General features: G+C 36.6%; 1 protein-coding gene across 2 annotated transcripts in view; it reads left to right on the plus strand.

Annotated features, from left to right (window-relative positions):
• Positions 1 to 25112, plus strand: part of JMY (junction mediating and regulatory protein, p53 cofactor) — a 97678-nt gene that overhangs the window by 48581 nt on the left and 23985 nt on the right. For both annotated transcript variants that reach the window (XM_029942487.1, XM_029942486.1), the window contains exons 3-4: positions 9816 to 9966; positions 17684 to 17853. In XM_029942487.1, the coding sequence (XP_029798347.1) occupies positions 9816 to 9966; positions 17684 to 17853 (321 nt within the window). The remainder of the gene's footprint in view (positions 1 to 9815; positions 9967 to 17683; positions 17854 to 25112) is intronic.

The raw sequence follows: 25112 nt of genomic DNA on the forward strand, positions 1-25112 counted from the left end.
CCTGTGAGATCACCACTTGAGCTGAATTGCTTAACTGACTGAGCCACCCAGGCCCCCCACCCCCAGATTCTTTAGAAAGAATGTAATTTCCAGTGCTTCTATTAACTTAGATATTAAAATATGATAGAAAAGAAATTAACTTGGCACCCTGAATGTATAATGCATTTATATATTTTTGTTTAGTATCTTCTAACAGTAGTTATGTATTTTATGTTAAATATACTTTAACGGTATAGTTTTAATTGTATTTACATAAATGGCAGTTAATAGCGATGTTTCACTAATCCTCTTACTCCACAAAGCGTCTAGAACATATGCATGAAACATACTCTATAAATAGGATTTGGAGCACCAGGGTGGCTCAGTTGGTTAAGCAGATTTTGATCTCATAGTTCCAGAGTTTGAGCCCTACATTTGGCTCTGTCCTGTAAGTGCAGAACATGCTTGGAATTGTCATTCTGTCTCTCTCCCCCTCTCTCTGCCCTTCTCTAGTTCTCTCCCTGTCTTTCTCTCACAAAATGAATAAACTTAAAAGCATTGGTTTTCAAAAATGTAACCCCTAGACTAGTTGCATCAACCTGGAACCTTGTTACAAATACAGATGCCTGTTCTCAGGTAAGATCTCTACTGAAACTCTACCAAAGGGCTCAACAGTCTTCAACAAGCCTTCCAGGTGATTAAAATACATACTGAAGTTTGAGAAACATGTAAGTTTAAAGGAATTTTAAACAGCTAAGGGAAGGAACACATTGAACTCAAAGTTAAAATCTCTCTGGACCTTAGTTTTTCCACACCTGCAGAGTGAAATTCAAACTAGATGACTTATATAGATTTTTAAACCACGCATAATAATGAGTCACGGTCAGTTACTGAGTTGGCTAAAAGCACTTTAAACACATTGGCCAACTTTTATTTTTATATTTTTTTATTTAAAATTTTTTTTGATGTTTATATTTGAGAGAGCAAGAGTAAGCATGCCAGCATGCAGGAGCTAGCGGGGGAGGGCAGAGAGACAGACACAGAATCTGAAGCAAGCTCCAGGCTCCTAGCTATGAGCTGTCAGCACAGAGCCTGATAGGGCTCTAACTTAAAAGAAGTAAGATCATGATTTGATTCATGACTTGATTCAGACGCTCAACCAATTGAGCTACTCAGGTGCCCCTTGGCCAACTTACTTTTAATACTTGCTGAAAGTAAATAAACTAGGATCTTGAAAGCATCCTCCGTGTTTCTCTCTACTTTGTAGCCAGGCACCTTGTTTGGCCAGTTAACTCCTACTTGGAATTTAACTGTGCCCGCCCCCCCGAGGAACCAGATCTTCTGTAGGTGTTTTCATGTAAAATAGACACACATTCCCCAGCCCCTATTCTAGCAGACAAATTAGAAAAGTGCCCTTTTATGGTTATATGCAGCAGTATACATGGCTTTGCAAAAAGATGGGCTGTTTATTGAGTCTCCACTCTCTGCCCCCTTGACTGGGTGCTTTTTGTGCAGGGTGCAGTTTTTTATACTATTGGACAATTGTATACTGTAAGCATGCCAACTCTAAACTATATAGTGGCATCAGTATACATTAGGGTACTTATCTCTTACCTGAACTTTTTTCCTTTGGGTTCTTTTCCCTTTAAATTTCTCTCATTTTAAAATTATTTCAGGGGCGCCTGGGTGGCTCAGTTGGTTAAGCGTCCAGCTTCGACTCAGGTCATGATCTCACGTTTCGTGGGTTCGAGCCCCCTGTCGGGCTGTGTGCTGACAGGTAGCTCAGAGCCTGGAGCCTGCTTTGGATTCTGTATCTCCCTAACTCACTCTCTCTCTCTCTCTCTCTCTCTCTCTCTCTCTGACCCTCCCCTGCTTGCGCGCGCTCTCTCTCTGTCTCTCAAAAATAAACAAACATTAAAAAAAAGTATCATTTCATACTTTTCCTTGAGAATATTACATTTACATTTACTATGAATATAAAAATGCATGAGCAGTTACTTCCAAATCTGATCGTCTCATTTTGTTAATTTTTTTTTTTAAATTAAAAGACCTTTTGTGTTTGTTTATTTTTGAGAGAGGAAGAGACAGAGCATGAACAGGAGAGGGACAGAGAAAGAGGGAGATCTAGAATCCAAAGCAGGCTCCAGCTTCTGAGCTGCTATTACAGAGCCTGATGTGGAGCTCAGACCCATGACCTGAGCTAAAGTTGGACACTTAACTGACTAAGCCACCCAGGTTCCCTCATTTTGTTAATCTTAGTCACTTTCACATGATTCCTGGGCCTGGAAAATTTGTTTAAGGTACTATTACATCAGTATTTACACAGATTGATCTTGGCATCTGAGAATTGGAGGTTTTGTTTTCTTTTTGACCTCTTCAGTCACTAACTCAACAGTAGACAGGAATAACACTTAAATTTATCATGTAAAATCCAGTATCCAAGGAAGTGATGTACTTCATAATGAGTAATTGATACCAAGAAATTTGTATTTATAAGTATCTCACTATAGCTACCTAAACAGACACATACCTTTTTTGTTTTCCATTTTAAAAACAGGCACTGTTTTCTTTCTAGCCCTGAAATTGAAAACAGAGATGTCATTGTTTTTAGCACATGATCCAGCTGACCAAATGCTGTACATTTTCAAACTTGGCAAGTTAGGAAAAGAACTTAGTATCCTGGCATAATGTCTTCAGTACGATAAACTATAATTATATGAAGTTGGCTGCAGTGTTAACTACTGAGTTTCAGAAGTCATTTAAACAGCATTAAAGAAGCATAGTAAGCATGTTTGTGTTGTGTGTATTTGAGTATACCGGAATAGTAAAGGTAAAGATAATTTAACATCAAAGTATGAGCTGTGTTTAAATAATTACCACCAGGATTTTAAATTTTTTCTCTTTAAGAAGCCATAATATAAGTTTCCTCACTTCTTTACAGTATTTAGTTATGAAAGTAAAAAGGGTTTCTATTTAATCCTAGATTGTAAAATTTTGAACACTGTTCTGTTTATTTAAATGTCTTGAGGGGTTTGATTGGAAGAGTATACCAGTTATTTCACCAGAGGGAACTTAATAGAAATAATTGTTAACTTGGTATGAAGCTGTTAACCAGATAGTTAAGGCAACTCTTAAGATATGAGAGCTAACAGTTGCAAAAACCACCACTACTCGTGGCTTTGGTGGCACACAGGAAAGAGATGGTAGTTTTTAAAAGTTAGCGTGGAGGATGGGCTGTGTGGAGTTGTAGTCTGAGGGAGGCAGCGTTACTTGTCAAGTGCTCAGGTATCAGAGCTCAGTGGCGAGACCCAGATTTCTAAGAATAGGGCAGGCTGGTGCTAGATGGCCTTATGGGCCAAACAGTGAGGCTAGTTCTACTAAGGTTGAAAAACTATAAACTGGATTCTTTTAACTGCTTCAGGAACTAATTGCAGATGTTGGAATGAAGAAGTGAGTCAGTGGTGATGCTCAGGAGAATAGCATACAAGAAAGTTAGGTGATACACATAGGAAGAAGCATATGTCTTCTCCCTCCTTCAACCCTTTATATTGACAAGGCCTAAATGTGGTTTGCAGAGCCCTAACCTCAGCATGATAAAGGCAGTAAGGATGAACTTGGAACTGATAGACAAGAATTTAATATATCTTCAAACTTTCAAAGTTAGGGGAAAAAAAACCAATCTAACAATCTAGCTTATGGCCTTAGGAACAATAAACCAAGTCCTTTAAAGGATACAAAACTTAATTATGTCATTGAAGAGAATTTCTAGTGGCTCAGTTGGTTAAGCATCCAACTTCGGCTTGGCTCATGATCTCACAGGTTTCTGAGTTCGAGCCCAATGTCAGGCTCTGTGCTGACAGCTCAGAGCCTGGAGCCTTTCAGATTCTATGTCTCCCCCTCTCTCTACCCTTCCCTGGTCACCCTCCCTCCCTCCTTTTCTCACTCTCTCAAAAATAAACATCAAAAACATTTTTTCTAAAAAGAAAGAAAATGACTTCCAATGTAATGTGCTGAGTAAGTTAAAAATTTGGCTGCATGCTGTATTCAATATATTAAATCTCTATTCCAATCTTGTGAATGTTAATCTGTTTTAAAATCAGGTAATCATAAAGCACAAACCTTGATGGTTTTGTTAGATACCAAATAAGTCTTCTGGGTTCTCCCCCCACCCCATTTTAAAATTAATTTATTTAAATTATTTTTGAGGGAGGAGTGCCTGGGTGGCTCAGCCAGTTAAGCATCTGGCTTCTGGCTTCGGCTCAGGTCATGATCTCATGGTTCGTGGGTTTGAGCCCCCCGTCGGGCTCTGTGCTGACAGCTAGCTCAGAGCCTGGAGCCTGCTTCGGATTCTGTGTCTCCCTCTCTCTGCCCCTCCCCTGCTTGTGCTGTCTCTCTCTGTCTCTCAAAAATAAATAAAATATTAAAAAAAATTTTTTTTAATTCTTTTTGAGGAGTGTGTGCATGCCCCCATGCCAGTGGGGGAGGGACAGAGAGAATCCCAACAGGCTGTGCCATTAGCTGAGAGCCTGATGCAGGGCTTGATCCCATGAACTATGGAATCGTGACCTGAGCCAAAACCAAGAGTTGGACACTTAAACCTACCAAGCTCCCCAGGTGCCCCTTTCAGGGGCTGATTATGTGAGCTAATGTGTCAGTATGCTACTTACTGCTAACAATCTCACAGTGGTTTCCTGTTACCTGTCAAACTACCTATACCCCTCCTTTGCCTGATATTTAAAGGCCTCCTGATAGTGATCACAACCTTCTTCATTAGTCTTATTTCCTATTACCTTTATTTTACCTAAACTCCAGCCATGCTGGACTGTCTCTTACCACACACTGAACTTCAGCTACCCGTAGGCTTTGGCTGAGGTTAATTCTTGCCTCCAGCAGTCCTTTTGGGTGGTTCTCCTTCCCTATGTATATTCCATATGTATCTGTCAAAATCATACCACTCTTTCAAAAAGCCCTCTGTGGTTTCGAACCTCAGTAATGCATATCCTGTTGGCAGCAGCTAAATGAGTCCTCTCCTTCCTTCCAAAGCTTTGATTTTTCTTAAAGGTCTTAAAAATACCTTTATTCTTTTTACACAGATACACCCTTCACCATTTTACATACTTGGATACAAAGCTACTTACCTTTTAAGAATTTACTTACTCATCGTTTCCTTTAGAAAATTGCTTCCCAGAGTCAGTACTGTAATATCCACAGCTGGAACTACCCATGGTATCTTAGGTATATTTTATCATGATATGTGTTCATACTTTGTTGTCATTCTTTATTGTGGTACCTGTCCCTTCTGCTAGGCTGAATACATTGCTATCCTACGTGCCTAGTACTATGCTGTCACTGAGAAAATAGTACGTCTTCATCTTGAATGAATAATTGAATGTTAAGTGATTTTGTTAAAGGTCTCCTACTTAATAAGTAGCAGAGCCAGGTCTCCTAATTTGAAGACAGATTTCTAAATCACAGATATCTTTGCTTGCCCCACCGTCCAATTATATTGTCTGCCTTACAGTATATCCCCTGACGTACCCAGTACACTGGGTTTTTTATTCAAATTATATAATTAAATGAATCCAAATATTATCCATGGTAAAGTCTAAAAAGGAGAAAAAAGCAACCATATCCAGCAGTATCATATAAGTTTAATTCTTACAGTATGTGATTAGATAGAATAATTGTCTTCTGAGAATTAAAAAAAAAATTTTTTTACTCCAGGTGAGTAGGGAATCCAATATCAAGAATCTAAATTTCTGCTCCTGAGTTAATTGTCTTTACTTGGTACTACTTTTATAGTTCCAGAAATGGAGCTCACATAATTAATTCTGTTTTCCTACTATTAAGGAAGACATTTAGGTTCTGGTCATATCTCCACTTCCCCTCCCTCCCACACACACTGGAAAAAAGAGGTAAGTCTAATAATTTGCCTCTTGCTGGTCCTCATATGTGAAAACAAGAGCTCATTGTTTGCTTGACTAGAAACAGGAAACCTCTGGGATAATGTGTCTTCAGCTTGTCTAGTTGGTATGGTTTTTGAACCTGAGAAGAGATACAGCATTTTTAAAGTTTACGATTATAAAAGCAACACACATACACAATAAAGATTTGGAAAGTACAAATTTTAAACAGGAAGAAAAATAGTCACCCATAATCAGACAAAAGATAACATCAGTAATACATTCTACATATTTTACTTTTTTTCCTTGACATTATTTTATTTGGCTGAAATTATGTCCATGATTTGATGTCCCAATATTATAATAATTCATTTTCCTTTATTAAAAACTTCATAAGCATTATATTTGTATAGACATGTATTTTATAGATGTATAATAAGTAACACTCTCTATTCTTAGATCTTTGGACTACATTTTCTTTATTTTGAACAGCATTGCAGTTAACATTTTTGGTTATTATTCTTTTAAGATATTTTCTTAAATAGGTAAGAAAAAGGTATTTTAAAAAATACAGTCTAAGAGTATGGTATCATAAAATACTTTCCAGAAAAGTTTTTCATGAATTTATGGTTCTTCCAGCAGTATGTGAGTTTGTGACTGTTTCACCATGACCACGCTAACCCATGCCGCTTTGTAAAAAATATTTAGTCTTTCTAAATGGTTTGTCATCCTAATGTCTAAAAGCCACCTGTTGTGTCTTCTCTCCTCTCCTCTCCTGTACGAACCTATTCTTATCTAGATTCTTTCTTCACAGGGGAAAATTCATCCTTCTACCAAATTCAAAACCCGCCTTACTTTACGTCCATTGAGGAATTATTCCTACATTTACCAAGAGCAAATCACTTCACCAGCACTCTGAATCCTATTTCTTCCCATTGTCTATAATAGCCCCAAAACATCCTTATGTTTTCCCCCTGCTGGATACTTCATATCACTACCCATCCTGCTCCATGATCTCTCATTAGAAAAAAACAAAAAGCAAAGGGTCTACCTTGTAAGTTTTGTCCTCTTCTAGCACCACCCTTTTTTCTGTTTACTCAGACAAATCTGTCAAAAGAGTATTTATTTATACACAAGTCTACATCTTTGTCATCAAAAAAAAAACACAAGTGTAGAGTGAATTTTTAATCTACTCATTCATTTGATTGCCTGGTTTGTGCCAGGCTGTGTGCTAGTGAAAAGCAAAAAATACAAACACACAAAAAAATCGTCGTAAACCATACACCTATACAAAAAACTATATATTCTCTGCCCTCATGGAACTTTTAAAGGAGAAGGCAGTTAATATTTAAGATTCACAAGGGGTGACTGTGGCTCAGCATCCGAGTTAGGCTCAGGTCATGATCTCGCAGTTTATGAGTTCGAGCCCCTCATCGAACTCTATGCTGACAGCTTAGAGCCTGGAGCCTGCTTCAGATTCTGCGTCTCCCTCTCTTTTTGACCCTCCCTGCCTTGCACTCTCTCTTTTTGAAAAATAAATAAACATTTAAAAATAATAAATAAAATATTTAAAGTTCCCAAAATTATATAAAGTGGGATTATGGAAGTGCTAAGAAGGAAAGTTAAATGTGTTGCACTGAAGAGGTTATAACAGGGAGTCAGGGAAAACTTCCATGAACTTAGTAATTGAATTGAGATCTGAGGATGTGATGGGAGTTAATAGGCAAAGGAAGTTTGTCTATGCTCCATATCTGTGTTGCTCAGTTCAATGATCTTAATGCTGTTAGATCTGGGATACTACTTGACCTCTAAGTTGTCATCCTACTTGACCCCTAAGCCGTGTTGGATGGGGTTAATTTCTCTTACTTTGAATCTTGCTTGCTCCTTGTTTCCACACTTGCCTGGTGTTCCTCTGGTTTGGTTTCTATAGGCTGTTCACCCAGCTTCACGGTGTTGGAAATCCTCAGGGCTCAACCATGAGTATTTTTCTTCAAACTAGCTTGGATAACCTCATCCACTCTTATGGATATAAATATCATCTGTCAAATTTATATCTCTAGCCATGACCTTTGTAAAATCAAACTTAATATACATAAAATGAAACCCTTCATCTGCTCCCCTTTGAAACCAGCCAGTCCTCCATTGTTCACTTTTTGAGGAAGTGGCAGTTCCACAGAGAGATTTTTTTCCTAGTCATTCTTGAGCCCTCCTTATGTCTTGCCATTGTCCATTTACAACACTGCTAATAAATTACTTAGTATGTGCTGGACTCTATACTACGTGTTCTTTCACGTATTTCCCCCTCTATTCAAGAGTAAAACCAAATGTTAACCTTCCTCTAGGTTAAATTTCCTGCTGTTTAAACTTTTATTTTGGCTTTAGGCTATTCTTTTAATTTGTTTATTGCACCATTTAGAGAATACTGCTTGTGTTATTCTACTTCTGAATTTTTTTTACAAATGTTTTTGGTGGCTCACAATAATTGGTTAGTTTTTCAGACTTGTGCCAAGGATGGGTTTATAGCTTTCTCTTGTTTTTCTTCATCTAATAAGGTGTTCATTAGTTTCGTAATTAATTTTTTAAAGTTTATTTGGCGGGGAGGGGCTGCAGAGAGAGAAAGAGAATCTTAAGCAGGTACCACTCGGTCAGTGCACAGCCCAGTGTGGGGCCTGAACCCACAAACTGTGAGATATGACTTGAGCTGAAGTCCAATGCTTAACCAACTGAGCCAATGTGGTCACCCTTACTACCTGCCTCCCATTTTTTTAAAGGACTCTTTTCTCACTATCTGATAAAGCAGGATGAAGAGCACAAAGACTCCATTGGTATTCTTGCTGGATTTCACCTTTCTTCCATGTTAAACACACCTTTATAGTATTTTAATATTAATACCGTCACTTCTGTGGTTTTACTTTTTAGCGTTCACCAGTTATCTCCATGTCCATAATTCAGTTTTCAACTCTCCTTTGTCCTTTTGTTTTAGGTTTAACTCTTGCAAGCAGTAATTAATTTTTGTCTGTTGCTTCTGACCAGAGACTGTTAATAGATAGATGGATTGATTTGTTTATTATCAGTCTTAACAACTTGGAGTTTTCAATTATTTTATTTATATATGTCAGTTACAAGTATTTTAGTGGCACAGATAATTCTTATTAAAACACATTTTTTTAAACATTTATTCACCTTTGAGAGACAGAGAGAGACCGAGGGAGCGAGTGAGCATGAATGGGGTAGGGACAGAAAGGGAAACAGGCTCCAGGTTCTGAGCTGTCAGCACAGAACTGACACAGGGGCTTGAACCTATGAACCATGAGGTCATGACCTGAGCTGAAGTAGATGCTTAAGCAGCTGAGCCACTCAGGCGCCTCTAGTGGCGCAAATAATTCTTAACCTGAAAATGTAACTATCCTAAAGGAGGAAATGCATTTCTTGTTATCTCAACACCCCAAAATAACATCTTAACATTTTGCTGTATGTCCTTTGCCTATATTTGGAGGAGCAGAAGGATGAAAAAGAAGACGAAGAATGGGAAACAAATGTTTGTGTTAAATATCTTTAGGGGTCCTGGGTGGCTTGGTCTGTTAAGCATCCAACTCTTAGTTTCAGCTCAGGTCATGATCTGATGGTCCATGGATTCAAGCCCCACATCAAGGCTCTGTGGTAACAGTGCACACCCTGCTTCAGATTCTTTCTCAGCCTCTCCCCTGCTCTCTCTCTGTCTCTCTCTCAAAATAAATAAAATAAACATTAAAAAAAATATCTTTAACATGGTTAATTTGTTTTGTAAATTAATAACTTGTACTCTAGAGCAAGAAAATAAGTATTCTTGTTTTAGCACCAGGCACAGTGCCTGATACCTAAATTTCAGTAAATGATTAAGGAGTGAATAAAGAAAGAGACTTCTTAATGTTTCTTTTTTTTATTTCTCTGAAGATTTCCATGGAGAATGACTATCTGGGTCCCCGACGAATTGAAAGTCTACAAAAAGAAGATGCTGATTGGCAGCGGAAAGCTCACATGGCTGTGCTGTCTATTCAGGATCTTACTGTCAAATATTTTGAAATAACAGCTAAAGCACAAAAAGGTGAGTTTCCTAGTAAAGTTATCCTTGTTAGATATTTTTGAAAAAGAGCGGTTTAAATATTTTATGTTTGTAGCAGGTTTATAGAAAAACGTATCAAGACCACTCATAGTCCTAGCAGTTGAAAAAGATCACTACCAGCAAGTTTAGGTATATCTTTTCATTCTTTTCTGGGCATGTGTTTACATATACTCCACATGAAAAAATAGTAATGGGGTGTTGGTATAGCATAATTCAATTCTGACTAACCAGTTTCAGACCCCACAGCTTAAAGGCAGAGTTCCCAATAAGACTACCCACGTTTAAGTCACAACTTGGAATTTCAGAGGATTCTCCAGGTCATCTGCACTTCTTATCAACTGCTACAAATTTGGGGGTTCATATAGCCTTTTTAGGTTTGGTAATTTACTACAATGACAGTGACTCACAGAACTCAAGAAAGCATAAACGATTACAGTTTTTTAAAGGATACAAATGAAAACAAGCCAAATGAAGAGATAAATAGGGCAAGATCTGTGAAGTAGGTCCATTTCTTTCTGTGCTTCCATGGGCCACAGAAATCCTTCCACAGCAATTTAAAATCACTACTATTTGTTGTTTTACTTTTTTACTTGGCATCAACATAGTTTAGCTTCTAGGTTATTCCTTCCACAAATGTGCATTTCCTTAAAAGGTTTATTTGAAGCAGTTTATTCCTTGAGAATACTAGTGTGCCAAAGGAGAATTCTTTCTTTGATCAGCATCATTTGACATTGTCATTAAAACATAGATAGACACACACACACGCGTGTACACACACAACAGTTTGATAGGTGAAAAATAGTATCGTGTTTTTAAACTTTGCATTTCCTTGGTAATTACTGAGTTGACCTTTTTTGTTTTCATGTAATAAATGGCATTTTCATATTTATTATTACTAATTAATAATACTTTTTGCCTATATTTGTGTGGTGTTTTTTTCCTACTGAATAAGAACTTATATTTGATGATGTTTTTACTATATGTTAACTTTTAAGACATCTGTTAAGTATCTATTCCTAAATTTTAACTTTATTATGCACATTTTATTTGTAAAAACCACCAGCTTTTATTTACTAATTTATAATTTTTTTAACATTTATTTATTTTTGAGAGAGACCGAGCACGAGCAGGGGAGGGTCAGAGAGAGAGGGAGACACAGAATCTGAAGCAGGTTCCAGGCTCTGAGCTGTCAGCACAGAGCCCAACGCATGGCTTGAAACCACAAACTTTGAGATCATGACCTGAGCCAAAGTCGGAGGTTTAATGGACTGAGCAACATAGGTACCCCTATTTTATTTTTTTAATGTTTTAAAACTTAATTTGAGAGAGAGAGAGAGCACACGAGTGGGGGAGGAGCATAGAGAGAGAGAATTCTAAGTTGGCAGGACTCCATCTCACAAATTGTGAGATCATGACAACTGAAATCAAGGCTTGGGTAATAAACCGACTGAACCACCCAGGCGCACCCCCCCCTCCATTGATGTAATTGTGATAAGAACAGCAATATTGTAGATTTTGACCAGAGGATTTTAATATTAATGAGAAGAGTTAATGCTTTGTTTATTTCTATGCTAATATAATGGGAAAAAATTGTATAGTTTGTATATCTTGCCACTTTATTTACATCGTTTGTTTTCTTCAAGAAAGTTTTGTAGATTTTTTTTTTTAAATGTAGATTCTACACAATTCTCGGCTCACTTCTGGGGGTTTTGTTTAAAAAAATTTTTTTTAATGTTTATTTTTGAGAGAGAGAGCATGCGCGCTAACAGGAAAATGGCATAGAGAGGGAGACACAGACTTTGAAACAGAATCCAGGCTCTGAGCTGTCAGCACAGAGCCCAACACTGGGCTCAAACTCATAAACAGCAAGATCAAGACCTGAGCTGAAGCTGGATGCTCAACTGACTGAGCCACCCAGGCGCTCCTTACCCAAAAAGATAAAAAGGGAATACTTTAGACAACTCTGCATGCAAATCCAGCAATCTTGATTCAATGCAACAATTTTTTTTAATGTTCATTTATTTTTGCGAGACACAGAGCACAGCAGGGGAGGGCAGAGAGAGAGGGAGACACAGAATCAGAAGCAGGCTCCAGGCTCTGAGCTGTCAGCACAGAACCTGACACAGGGCTTGAGCCCACAAACCAAGAGATCATGACCTGAGCCAAAGTCAGGTGCTTAATGGACTGAGCCACTAGGCCCGGCCCCCACCCCACGCCAGTGCAGCAGTTTTTTGAAGAAAAATAAGACCCACTCAAGATGAAATCAATAACCTGAACTAAAGAAATTGGATATGTAGTTAAAACTTTTATAAAAAAGAATTTTCTAGGCCTAAAGAAGTTCACTGGCAAATTTTACCAAACATTGGAATAGTAGCACCAGCTTTACACTAGCTCTTCCAAAAATACAGAAGAGGAAGGAATACTTCAAATTTATATTACTGAAATCAGCAATATCCTAAATCCTATACTACATAAAGACAGTATTTAAAAAACCCTACAGATCACTATTCTGCATACATACATATTGGCAAATTTTAAGTATTTGTAAAAAGTTTTTAAAAAATTAACAACTGACCAAATAGGATTTTTTTTTTTAATTCAGTATTTGAACATCAATCAATGTAATCCACCAAATTGAAGGCTAAAGCAGTGGTTTTTAACTAGCAATCATTGTGTCACAAAAGGATATTTAGCAGTCTCTGGAGACCTTTTTGGTTGTCACAGCAACAGAGGGTATTAACTAGTATCTAGCAGAGGCCATGGATTTTGTTAAACATCTATCTTATACAGAATATTTTGGCACACAATGTCAAAGTGTTGAGGTTGCAAAGCTTTAGTCTTTTCAAAAAAATTGCATGGTCAGTCATAACAATAGATGCTGAAAAAGCATTTGAGCATTTGACAAAATACATCTTGCATGTGTTGAAAACACAACCCTCCCCTGCTTGTGCTAAATCTCTGTCTCTCAAAAATAAGTAAAAAACTTTAAAAGAAAAGAAAACCTTATTTTCAATGGCATTCCAGGGTGCAATTACATAACAGGTCTGTGATTTCTTTATCATAAGTAAATGGTTAGACTTGTGTGTTCACACATTGGAATATCCAACATAGTAATGATCTCCGTTCTCCCTAGAGTAATCTATAGACACCTATAGTACCTATGGAAATACCAGCAGGACTTTCTTTTATAAACAAAAACGGGTTGATTCTGATGTACATGGCAGTGCAGAGGAACTAAAATACCTAAAGCAGTTTAGGAAAAACAAAACCCACAAGCAGAATCAGATTACCTGACTTGACAAATTATAGAGCAACCGTGGCATGGCATTAGTGGAAGAGACAGACATGCAAATCAATGGAGTAGAATGAAGAATAAGAAATAAATTCACAATACATGGCCATTTGCTCTTTGTAAAGCAAATCAGGGGAGAATAATAAGTGCTATTGGAACACTTGGCCATCCGTTTGTAGAAAAATGAACCTTGACTAAGACCTCACACCTTGTGTAAAAAAGAACTCAAAATAGATCTGAATGGAAACTATGAAATTTCCAGAAGAATAGTAAGAGAAAAATCCTTAACCTAGAGAGTTAGGCAGAGTTTGTAGCAGTGACACTACAAGTTTAAAAGTGATGAAGAGTTTGAACCGTAAAAGAAAAATTGATGAAATGAATTTCACCAAAGTTAGGAACCCTTACTCTGGCAGGTACTACAGAGTATTTGAGAGAAAATATTTGCAAATAAAATCTGAATAAGGACTTGTATCCAGACTAAATAAAGAACTCTTAAAAAATGAAACAATAAGAAAACAGACTTGAACTGAGGATAAAGATGGCAAATGAACACTTAAAAAGATGTTGAGACTTTTTAGTCATTAGTATAATGCAATTTTAAACCACAGTGAGATACCAAGACATGCTTATTAGAATGGCTAAAATAAAAAGTAGTAACAATACCAAGGCCAGACAAGGATGCAGAGTAACAAGAACCCTTACCTTACTGCTGGTGATAACGCAAAATTGTACAGGCAATCTGCAAAATGAATGCAGTTTCTTAGGTAAGTTTAAGATATGCTTATCAAGTGACCCAGTTATCCCGCTCCTGAGTGTTTACCTTAAAGCATTAGGATAATTTAAAAACTAAAATTAAATTTTAATTTTACAAAATTAAGAGACAAGACATTAAAATGTTGACAGTGGTTCCTTTGAATGTTTAAATATGTCATTTCCTACTGTAAACGTAACGTAAACTATTTGGTTTAGAGTTTGCTTTCTAGATGCAGTTTATAATATTTTAAAAAGTTTGCATTATGATTAAAAATATATAACCATTACGGAAAACTTAGGGTATTAGAGGGACCCACACACACACAAACACATCTGTAATTCTACTGTCTATGCAGCCACTTTGTGTGCCTATCAGTTTTTTAAAATTTGGCTTGTTACATAATTGCAATGGTTATGTGTTCTCATATGCCCTATAGTTTGTTGGTTCTGGTTCTTTACAGTTTTGATGATTGTTTTTATTTTATAATTTGTTTCTCAGGTTTTAATCGAAACATTTTCTATATATGATTAACATCATTCTAGGGTTCCAAATAATTCATCAGAGTCACTATAGACTTACTTGTATATACCTCACTTCTGGTGACTTTATCCTAGCAGGAAGCCCTTGAACTCAAACAGATATTTGCTTGGCCTTTTAATTTTCCTTTGTTGAGTATGTTTCCTTCCCCCCGTGTTAGAGAAACGGAATAAAGATCTCTCTTTTGCTTTATGCTGCTGAGAGCAAAAACCCTCCTTTAGGTTTCCATCAGAATAGTAACCTTCTAATTTCTCTTTTTTAGAGGAAGAGTTAAACAGCCCCTTCTTATTTCTTTCTTTTACAGAGCCAGATGTATCCTAATTTTGATATACTATTGATTACTTTTTTTTTTTTTTTTTTTTGAGTGAGAGACAGAGCCCAAGTGGAGGAGGGCCAGAGAGAGAGGGAGACATAGGATCCGAAGCAGGTCTTCAGGCTCTGAGCTGTCTGCACAGAACCCGATACGGGGCATGAATCCACAGACTGTGAGATCATGACTTGAGCCAAAGTTGGATGCTTGACTGACTGAGCTACCAGGCACCCTAATTATTGCTTAGCTTTTAAAAACACCTTAAATTGGCTCATTTCTGACAAGTGTACATGTTAACACATTAAACTTTTTTTTTTAACATGATACTTTGTGAACACCAGAACTGCACTGCCTTCAGAGCTTTTTTTTTTTTTTTAAAAAAAAAAAAACATTGATCATCATAGACTTTTATTATGGAGTTGTTATCCTGATAATGTAAATGCTTAGCAAGAATCTTTATTCTTGCCGTCAGAGGGAGAAAAGAATCTATTGTAGAAATATCCTTATACTGGTCTAGGGGTATTCCAAACATTACACACTCACAATTTTCTTTATTGTCCTATTTTGAGCTGTTGGAAAATAATTCCAAGTAAAGTGAGTTAACAGTAAAATGTAAGAATATGTTCTATCCAAGGTATTGGAAGACTAAATATTGACTAGCTCTTGTGGTAGATAACAACATGAGACAATCAGGATGGGAGCTATCCCCTCAGACTGAAGTAGAGAGCCAGGAAGTAAATGTGCCTTTGAAGTGGAGGAGACATTTTAGTAACTGTCATTCTCACTTAATTCCCACGAAGCCTTTTAGACTAGGAACTATATTTCCTTTTTCACTCAAGGGAATTTTAAGTTTCTTGCCAAAAGTTACATGTCAATTATAGGTAGAATTGGAAATTCAACTCAAAATTATTTTACTTCAGTCTTTTGTTTTTTCCCCCTATATTGTATTGCTATATTGATCTTACAGTTGCAGAAATATTAAAATACAGTTTTAAAAGATAGGAAGAAATTTAAAATTGCAGAATCCTTTGTTCAACCAAAATGAATAGATTTTACTAGTTAGCCTAAAATTGAGATTCAGAGCAAGGTTATGCATTAAAAAATTAACCCTTTCGTGTTAGTGCTGGAAGGTAATAGAATTGAAGTACTTGAAGGCACAAAAGAGAAGATTGTAAGTCAGCAAAATTTCCTGTGTTACAATAGGAACTCAAAAGATAGTTTTTAAAATTGTAAATTGAGAAACAGCAGTATTTTTGTATTGAAGTAACCACCAGAAACAATTAAAAGCAGTTGGGCATTGGCATTGAGACTAAGGGATGGGGAAGAGCTGAGCCTGAGAAACTGCTCTTTTTAGTTACAAGCCCGCCTCTACGGTTTTAAATTTTACTATATACTTGGGTTACTGTAAAAAAAATTTTAAGATTTCATAAAACTCTGAGGCAAAGATTACTGAGATGTACTTCCTTGCACAAGATGGTTAGGACACAGTGGCAGCACAAAATTTTCACTTCTCTCTGGACACGTAAAAGATATTATTAGTGAATGTGTACTGACTTAAAGATGTTCAGTACTGATCAGATTGCTTACCTCTTTTATGATGAGTTTGTCTCTCATAAGAATGGTTGGTTTTATTATGTAAGGGCCCAGGATAAGCCATTACTGTACTATACTGTCAGTAATAAACTTCTTTAATTAGAAGATACTAGCTGTTTGATTGTCAAGAAGTATCTCTTAAAGTAGGACTCTCTTGCGGCAAATAAGTTCTTTTTTATTTTAGAGGAGGGTGGAAGATGAAACTAGAGATTTTCCTTGGGGTTTGGTTGTGCCGTTCCAACTCTAACCTCTGAATAATTCCATCTAGGATTTATTTTTTGCTCTATCAGATCATTATAGTATTTTTTGGAGGACTCAATGATAATTTAACACATGAACTTAAATAATTTCAAATAATCTCAAATAGTTATGACTGATTTCAATTAGCATACCCAGGAAAAAGTATAAACCTTTGTAATATAAAGAGTTAGAATTTAATAACACAGAACCTGTAGAAGAATATTTTTAAAAACTTGAAAATCAGTATCCCTGAGTGGCTCATTCGGTTAAGCATCCAACTCTGACTCTTGATTTTGATTTCCACTCGTGTCATGATCTCAATAGTTCATGGGATCGAGTCCCATGTCTAGCTCCCTGCTGACAGTGCAGTGCCTGCTTGGGATTCTCTCTCCCTACCTCTCTACCTCTCTCTCTGCACTTTTCTACCTCTCCCCTCCTTTTGTGTGCTTACTCTCTCTCAAAACAAATTATTTTTTAAAAAAGGTTTTAAATTCTGACATTAGTTTTATCTTCACAAATTTCTGAGGATGATTCTTTAGAATTATTAGTGAAGGGGCGCCTGGGTGGCTCAGTCGGTTAAGTGTCTGGCTTCGGCTCAGGTCATGATCTCACAGTTCATGGGTTCAAGCCCCATGTCGGGCTCTGTGCTGACAGCTAGCTCAGAGCCTGGAGCCTGCTTCGGATTCTGTGTCTCCCTTTCTCTCTCTGACCCTCCCTTGCTCACGCTGTCTCTCTCTGTCTCTCAAAAATAAATAAATAAACATTAAAAAAAAAAGAATTATTAATGAAGATATTAGGATGTTAGATACTGTTGAGTTTGTTTTTAGAGCTGCTATAAGGAAACCTAAGGGAGTAGGATTTGTGTCTTTATCTTTAAAGTGTATGGTTAGTAAGATCTAAAAGTTTCAAATTCTTTAGTATCAAGTTGTCTTAAGAATGTCTCAATGTCTCTTTTAAAAATTATTATTAATAGCTGTGTACGATCGAATGCGAGCAGATCAGAAGAAATTTGGTAAAGCATCATGGGCAGCAGCTGCAGAACGAATGGAAAAACTCCAGTATGCAGTTTCTAAGGAGACTTTGCAGATGATGAGAGCAAAAGAGATCTGTTTGGAACAGAGGAAACATGCGCTAAAAGAAGAGGTAACAAAAACTATCAGAAAATACATAAGACTTAAAATAAGATTTGCTATTTGATTTTTAAATTTGTACAGGACTGGCATTTCCTGACTCTGTAAGCAGTTAATTTTGCGTGTTTCCATGAGATAATACTGAACAATGGTCCTCTGATTTGACTTGCCAGTAGTAGAAGAGTTAGACATGTAAGGTATTCATTCTCATAAGCGTCATGGTGTGATTGTTGGCAATAGCACACTATTTAAAGAGTTGACATTAGAATTTCATTGTTGCCTTTTAAATGTTTTGTACTATAAGGTTCAGAGCTCTGAAGGTTACTTCTTTAATTTTTTAAAAAAGTTTTGTTTGTTTGTTTAGAGAGACAGAGACCTTGCGATGGAGGGAGGGGCAGAGATAGGAGACTGAGAATCCTGAGGAGGCTCAGTGCTGCTGGCACACAGCCCAACACGGGGGCTTGAACTCATGAAACCATGAAATCATGACCTGACCCGAAACCAAGAGCTGGATACTTTACTGACTGAGCTCTCCAGGTGCCCCTTAAAGCTCTGACAAATATTTAAAAAGTTTCACTGCCCAGAGAAATCTAGAAAAATCCTAAGGCAGGAGAATTTTATTTGAATATATTATATTTAAACCATTACCTCTTGGAGCTTCCCATTTTATTCTTACTGGAACACAAAACAGGGTCAACAGAGGTCCAGTTTTCTTGACTGTGAAGGCGTCTTCATGAATCTCCTCCACCCCCCTCCCCCAAAGAATAGTTTTACATATCCTTGAAAAGTTTGCTGATAGATAAATTTTAAATTTGTCTAACTGATCTTTTCAAAATTAACTACTCTTTTTCATCATCATCCCGTTCATGAGTGATTTTCATATCCTCATACTGTCCAGTGCAGTGTGGAATAACACCCAAGTGTTGCTTGAAAATATTGAAACCATTAATTATACTGTTTTTTTTATCACCTCCAAGACCATTATTTTTAAACAGTATTAAATACTTTGTTTTATTATTAAATTGGACCAGAACAATTGGCTTCTTCTTTATTAATGTTTTTATTTCTTAATTTACATCCAGTTAGCATATGGTGCAATAATGATTTCAGAAGTAGGTTCCTTAATTCCCCTTACCTATTTAGCCCATCCCCCCTCCCACAACTCCTCCAGCAACCCTCTGTTTGTTTTCTATATTTAAGAGTCTCTTATGTTTTTGTCCCTCTCCCTGTTTTTATATGATTTTTGCTTTACTTCATGTTCATCTGTTTTGTATCTTTAAAGTCCTCATATGAGTGAAGTCATAGGATATTTGTCTTTCTCTGACTGACGAATTTTGCTTAGCATAACACCCTCTAGTTCCATCCGCATAGTTGCAACTGGCAAGATTTCATTCTTTTTGATTCCTGAATAATACTCCATGGTATATACAGACCACATCTTCTTTATCCAGTCATCCATCAATGGATGTTTGGACTCTATCTATACTTCAGCTCTTGTCAATAGTACTGCTATAAACATTGTGGTGCATGTGCCCCTTTGAAACAGCACACCTGTATCCCTTGGATAAATATGTAGTAGTGCAATTGCTAGGTTGTAGGGTCGTTCTATGTTTAATTTTTTGAGGAAGCTCCATACTGTTTTCCTCAGTGATTGCACCAGTTTGCATTCCCACCAGCGGTGCAAAACAGATCCTCTTTCTCTGCATCCTCACCAATGTCTGCTGTTGCTTGAGTTGTTAATGTTAGCCATTCTGATAGGTGTGAGGTGGTAGCTCATTGTGGTTTTATTTCCCTGATGATGATCGATGTTGAGTGTTTTCTCATGTGTTGGTTGGCCATCTGGATGTCTTCCTTGGAGAAGTATCTCTTCATGTCTTCTGCCCATTTCTTCACTGGATTATTTTTTGTGGGGAGGGTGTTAGGTTTGATAAGTTCTTTATCGATTTTGGATACTAACCTAACCCTTTATCTGATATGTCGTTTGCTAATATCTTCTCCCATTCTGTTGGTTCTTTTACTTTTGCTGATTGTTTCTTTTGCTATACAGAAGCTTTTTATTTTGATGAGGTACCAATAGTTCATTTTGTTTTTGTTTCCATTGCCTCCAGAGACATGTTGAGTAAGAAGTTGCTGCTGCTGAGGTCAGAGGTTTTTGCTTGCTTTTACTGGAAGGTTTGGATGGCTTCCTGTCTTTCGTTTAGATCTTTCATCCATTTTGGGTTTTATTTTGTTTATGGTATAATAAAGTGTTCCAGTTTAATTTTTCTGCATGTTGCTGTCCAGTTGTCCCAGCACCACTTACTGAAGAGACTGTCTTTATTCCATTGAATATTCTTTTCTTGCTTTGTCAAAGATTAGTTGGTCATGCGTTTGTGGGTCTATTTCTGGGTTCTCTATTCTGTTTCAGTGATCTGAGAGTCTGTTTTTGTCCCAGTCTCATACTGTCTTGATGATTACAGCTTTGTAATACAGCTTGATGTCTGGGATTAAAGCTGGATGCCTCCAGCCTTAGTTTTCTTTTTCAAGATTGCTTTGGCTATTCACTCTCTTTTCTGGTTCCATACTAATATTAAGGTTGTTTGTTCTAGCTCTTTGAAGAATGTTGATATTATTTTGATAGATTTTTCATTGAATATGTAGATTGCTTTGGGTAGTATTAACATTTTAATAATATTTGTTCTTCGTATCCAGGAGCATGGAATACTTTTTCCCATTTTTTTGTGTCTTCTTCACTTTCTTCTGTAAGCTTTCTGTAGTTTTCAGTGTATTAATTGTTCACCTCTGGTTAGATTTATTCCGTTATTTTATAGTTTTTGATGCAGTTGTAAATGGAGATCAATTCCTTGATTTCTCTTTCTGTTGCTTCATTGTTGGTGTGTGAGAATGCAACTCATTTCTGTGCATTGATTTTGTATCCTGTGACTTTGCTGAATTCATGGATTAGTTCCAGCAGTTGTTTTTTTTTTTTTTTTTTTTTTTTTTTTTGGTGTAATCTTTTTGGTTTTCCATATAGAGTATCATGTCATCTGCGAAGAGTGAAAGTTTGACCTCCTCTTGGATGATCTGGATGCCCTTTATTTCTTTGTGTTGTCTGACTGCTAAGGCTAAGACTTCCAATATACTATGTTGAATAACAGTGGTGAGAGTAGACATCCCTGTCTTGTTCCTGACCTTATGGGGAAACCTCTCAGTTTTTCCCCAGTGAGGATATTAGTGATGGGTCTTTCATATATGGCTTTTATGATCTTGAAGTGTATGATCCTTTGATTCTTCTATCCTACTTTCATGAGTGTTTTTATTAAGAAAGTATGCTATATTTTGTCAAATGCTTTCTCTACGTATATTGAGACTATCATGTGGTTCTTGTCCTTTCTTTTATTGATGTGTGATGAATCATGGTGACTGTTTTACAGATATTGAACCAGTCCTGCATTCCAGGTATAACTCCCACTTGCTTGTGGTGAATAATTCTTTTAATGTATTGTTGATTTTCGTTGACTAATATCTTGTTGAGGATTTTTGTATCCATGTTCATCAGGGACAGATGGCTTCTTATAAAAGGGTATTCAAGTATCTACATTAGTTATTTGCTGATAGTTTTCCTAACTATTAGAAGAAGCAAATTTCCATTTTGTTCAAGGGTTTTGTTTTAAAAAGTGAATGATGATTAAAGCTCATGTTAGGGATTCCCATTTTGTTCAAGGGTTTTGTTTTAAAAAGTGAATGATGATTAAAGCTCATGTTAGGGATAAATCTAAGAGGGTGTTCTAAATGGTATATAGTGAGACTTCATGGTTTAGGCATAACTGTTCAGTTTGTGCCCCCACCCCCCACCCCCACTTTTGTTTAAATGTTTGTTTATTTTGAGAGAGCACAAGCAGGGAAAGGGCAGAGAGAGAGAGAAAGCAGGCTTTCAGCAATGCATTGTATCATATATTATTTCATTAAACCATTTTTGGAAAAACATGAAGTCGCTTTCTTTTTGCCATAAGGCCATACATGAAATATATATATATATATTCTTTAACATTTTTTATTTACTTTTTGAGAGAGAGAGTACGCAAGTGGGTGAGCAGCAGAGAGCGAGGAGGACAGGGAATCCGAAGCAGGCTCTTTGTTCATAGCAGAGAGCCCAGTGCAGAGCTCAAACTTACGAACTATGAGATCATGACCTGAGTCGAAGTCCAACACTCAACTGACTGAGCCACACAGGTGCCCTGCATTCATTCCCTACTAATATATTCTTCAACTTCCATGTTAACTGTGGTCTTTCCAATTAATTTTTTCTTCTGGTTGACTTCAAGTTTATACCATTATGATCTAAAAATATGCATTGTATGGCCTCAATCTTTTTGTATTTGTTGAGGGCTTATTTGTGACCCAGTAGGAGATCTTTAAGGAGGATGTTCTTTGTACCCTCAAAAAGAACGTGTAGTTGGCTGTTTTAGGATGGAATGTTCTGGATGTACCTGTTAAGTCCATCTGGCCCAATGTGTTATTCAAAGCCATGGTTTCCGGGTACCTGGCTGACTCATTAAGTTAAGCATCTGACTTTGGCTCAGATCATGATCTCCTGGTTTGTGAGTTTAAGCTTCCCCTTCGGTCTCTTTGCTAGCAGCACCTAGCCTGTTTTGGATGCTCTGTCCTGTTCTGTCCCTCCCCTATTCATTCTCTTTCTCAAAATAAATAAATAAACTTTATTAAAAAAAAAAAAAAAGCAATTGCTTTCTTGTTGATTTTCTGCTTAGGTGATGTGTCCAGTGTGCTGTACACTGGAATGTCAAAGTCCCCTGCTGCTATTGTATTATTATTATCAATTTCTTTGTTATTAATTGATTCATATATTTGGGTGTATCCACAATGCAGGAATAAATAATTACAGTTGTTAGATCTTTTTCATGGATAAACTTCTAAATTATGATATAGTGCCTCTTTTCATCTCTTTTTACAGTGTTTTGTTTAAAGTGTAGTTTGTCTGATATAAGTATGGCTATTCTAGCTTTCTTTTAATGTGCATTTACAAGCTAGATGGTTCTCTGTCCCTTCACTTACAATCTACTGGTGTATTTAGGTCTAAAATGAGTCTTTTACAGGCAACATATAAACAGATGTTGTTTTTATTTATCCATTCTGATACCCTGTGTCTTTTGATTGGAGCATTTAGTCCATTTACATTTGGAGTGATACTGATATGATAGATATGAATTTAGAGTCTTTGTTATGTGTAAAGTTGGGGTCTCTGGTGATGTTCTCTGTTCATTTCTAGTCTTTGTTGCTTTTGTTTTTTGTTTTTTGTTTTTGTTTTTTTTTTTTTTTTTTTGTCTTTTCTTCACTCAAATGGTCCCCCTTAAATTTTTTTGTAGGGCTGATTCAGTGGTCACAAACTCCTTTAGTTTTTGTTTGGGAAACCATGCATGCTTAATTTAGTTTTTTGATAGAATGATCTTTATATTGTTAATACTACATTTTGTGCATTCCTCAGTTGAATATTTCGGCTATTTCTGCATTTGGAGCTATTATGAACCGTGTTGCTGTGTTGCTGTGAACAGTCATGTACAGGATTTTCATTTATCTTGCTATATGCCTAGGAGAAAACTGCTGTTTAACTTTTTGAGGAACTGTCAGACTGTTTTTCTAAGCAGCTGTTCCCATGAGCAGTATACAATGGTTAGAATTTCTGTGCATCTTTCTCTACATAATCATTAATACTTAAAATTTGTCTTCTTTATTATAGCATCTTGGTTGAGTGTGAAGTGGTATCTCATTGTGTTTTAAGATTGATTTCTTTCATGGTATTAATATTGAGTATCTCTTCATTTGCTTATTGGCTAATTATTTATCTCCTTTGGGAGAAATGTCTGTTCATATCTCTTAAATTTTAAAGTTGGGGTTTTCTTTATTGCTAAGTTGAAAGAGTTCTTTATATATTCTATATGCAAGTCTTATGAGATATGTCATTTGAAAATATTTTGCTACCATTCAAAGGATTGACTATATTGGTTTTTAGAACATTGGCTATATGTGAAAGTAATATATTTTAGTCTCTAAGGAAATACAAAACATTTCTGCTTTTATCAGCACAGGTGTATGAATTTTTTTGGCTTAGATAGATTCTGGAACAGGGTGATGATAAAGACCACCAAACCCCGAATAGAAGCGAGGCAAGGTATTATTTAGGGCCCAGCCAAACCTGACCTCCCTGGTGTTAAGGAGCAGAGAATGGCCCCGAACAAAGGTAGCAGTGAGTTTATGCGGACTTTAGCAACGTATAAAACATCATCATTCAGTTAACCAGTTAAAGTTTTCAGTGTTTTAGGACACCCAGTCACATTTTTACAGACAGTAGTTCTGGTGGGACCCTACAGGTTTTAAAGTTCTGTGTCTTAAGAGGGTCTTGAAATGACCAATTATAGTTAGGCATTCCAGGTTCTGTGAGATTGTGAATATGTGACTTCCCACACGTATTCACCTATCTGGTCAGCTTCAAACAGGGGTGGGAGTGCAATTTTATGATCTAAGTTGTCTGTTTAGAAAATAGGCGAATTTACAGGCAAGGTTAGCACTTTCTGATCATTCCAACAGAGAACCACATAGCGGTCACCATGTAGTCAGTCAGAACAGTGAACAGAGAGATAAATTTGCAAAGCAATTTACAGAAGCCAAAACAGCAAGTTAATGATTTTCAATTTTTTACTGTTTTACTAACCTGTAACAGTTTCTATTGACATTTTAAAAGTGCATATGCTTATCTACTCTTGTTTAAAAAGTAGTATGGATAGCTTATAATGTATAATGGAAATCTTTTTGTTAGTGATGTTAAATTATGGTCCCTCCCACCCCCCCTTATATTTTATTTACTGCTAGTGTTAAAGGTAAAGTTGTAACTTGTCTTGTCCTGGAACTATTTCACCATATAGTGAAATTCTTTGCAACAATTTCAAGCCTACTCGTGTTCCCCCGAAGCATTTCTACTGCAGTCTCCTTTTCCTAGTAAGCTTTCTCATTTATGTCACAAGCTGTCTGAAATATTAAGTTCCAGAACTTTAAAAACTTAAAGTCCTAGTATTTTGTTTGTTTGTTTGTTTGTTTGTTTTTAAATCCTAGCATTTTATTGCCTGGGAAGTTGAATACCAGTCTGTCTTTATCACATGTTCTAGCTTTTTTGTTCTAACCAGGCTGACAGTGAATTATAGAGTGCCTAAAAGAGCTGCTTAGGGTAAGATTTCTGACCATTTGCTCTTGTAAGAACATTGTTCTCATTGAGTTGGTCTA

Source organism: Suricata suricatta, chromosome 6 (genome assembly GCF_006229205.1).
Source record: "Suricata suricatta isolate VVHF042 chromosome 6, meerkat_22Aug2017_6uvM2_HiC, whole genome shotgun sequence".
Lineage (NCBI taxonomy): Eukaryota > Metazoa > Chordata > Mammalia > Carnivora > Herpestidae > Suricata > Suricata suricatta.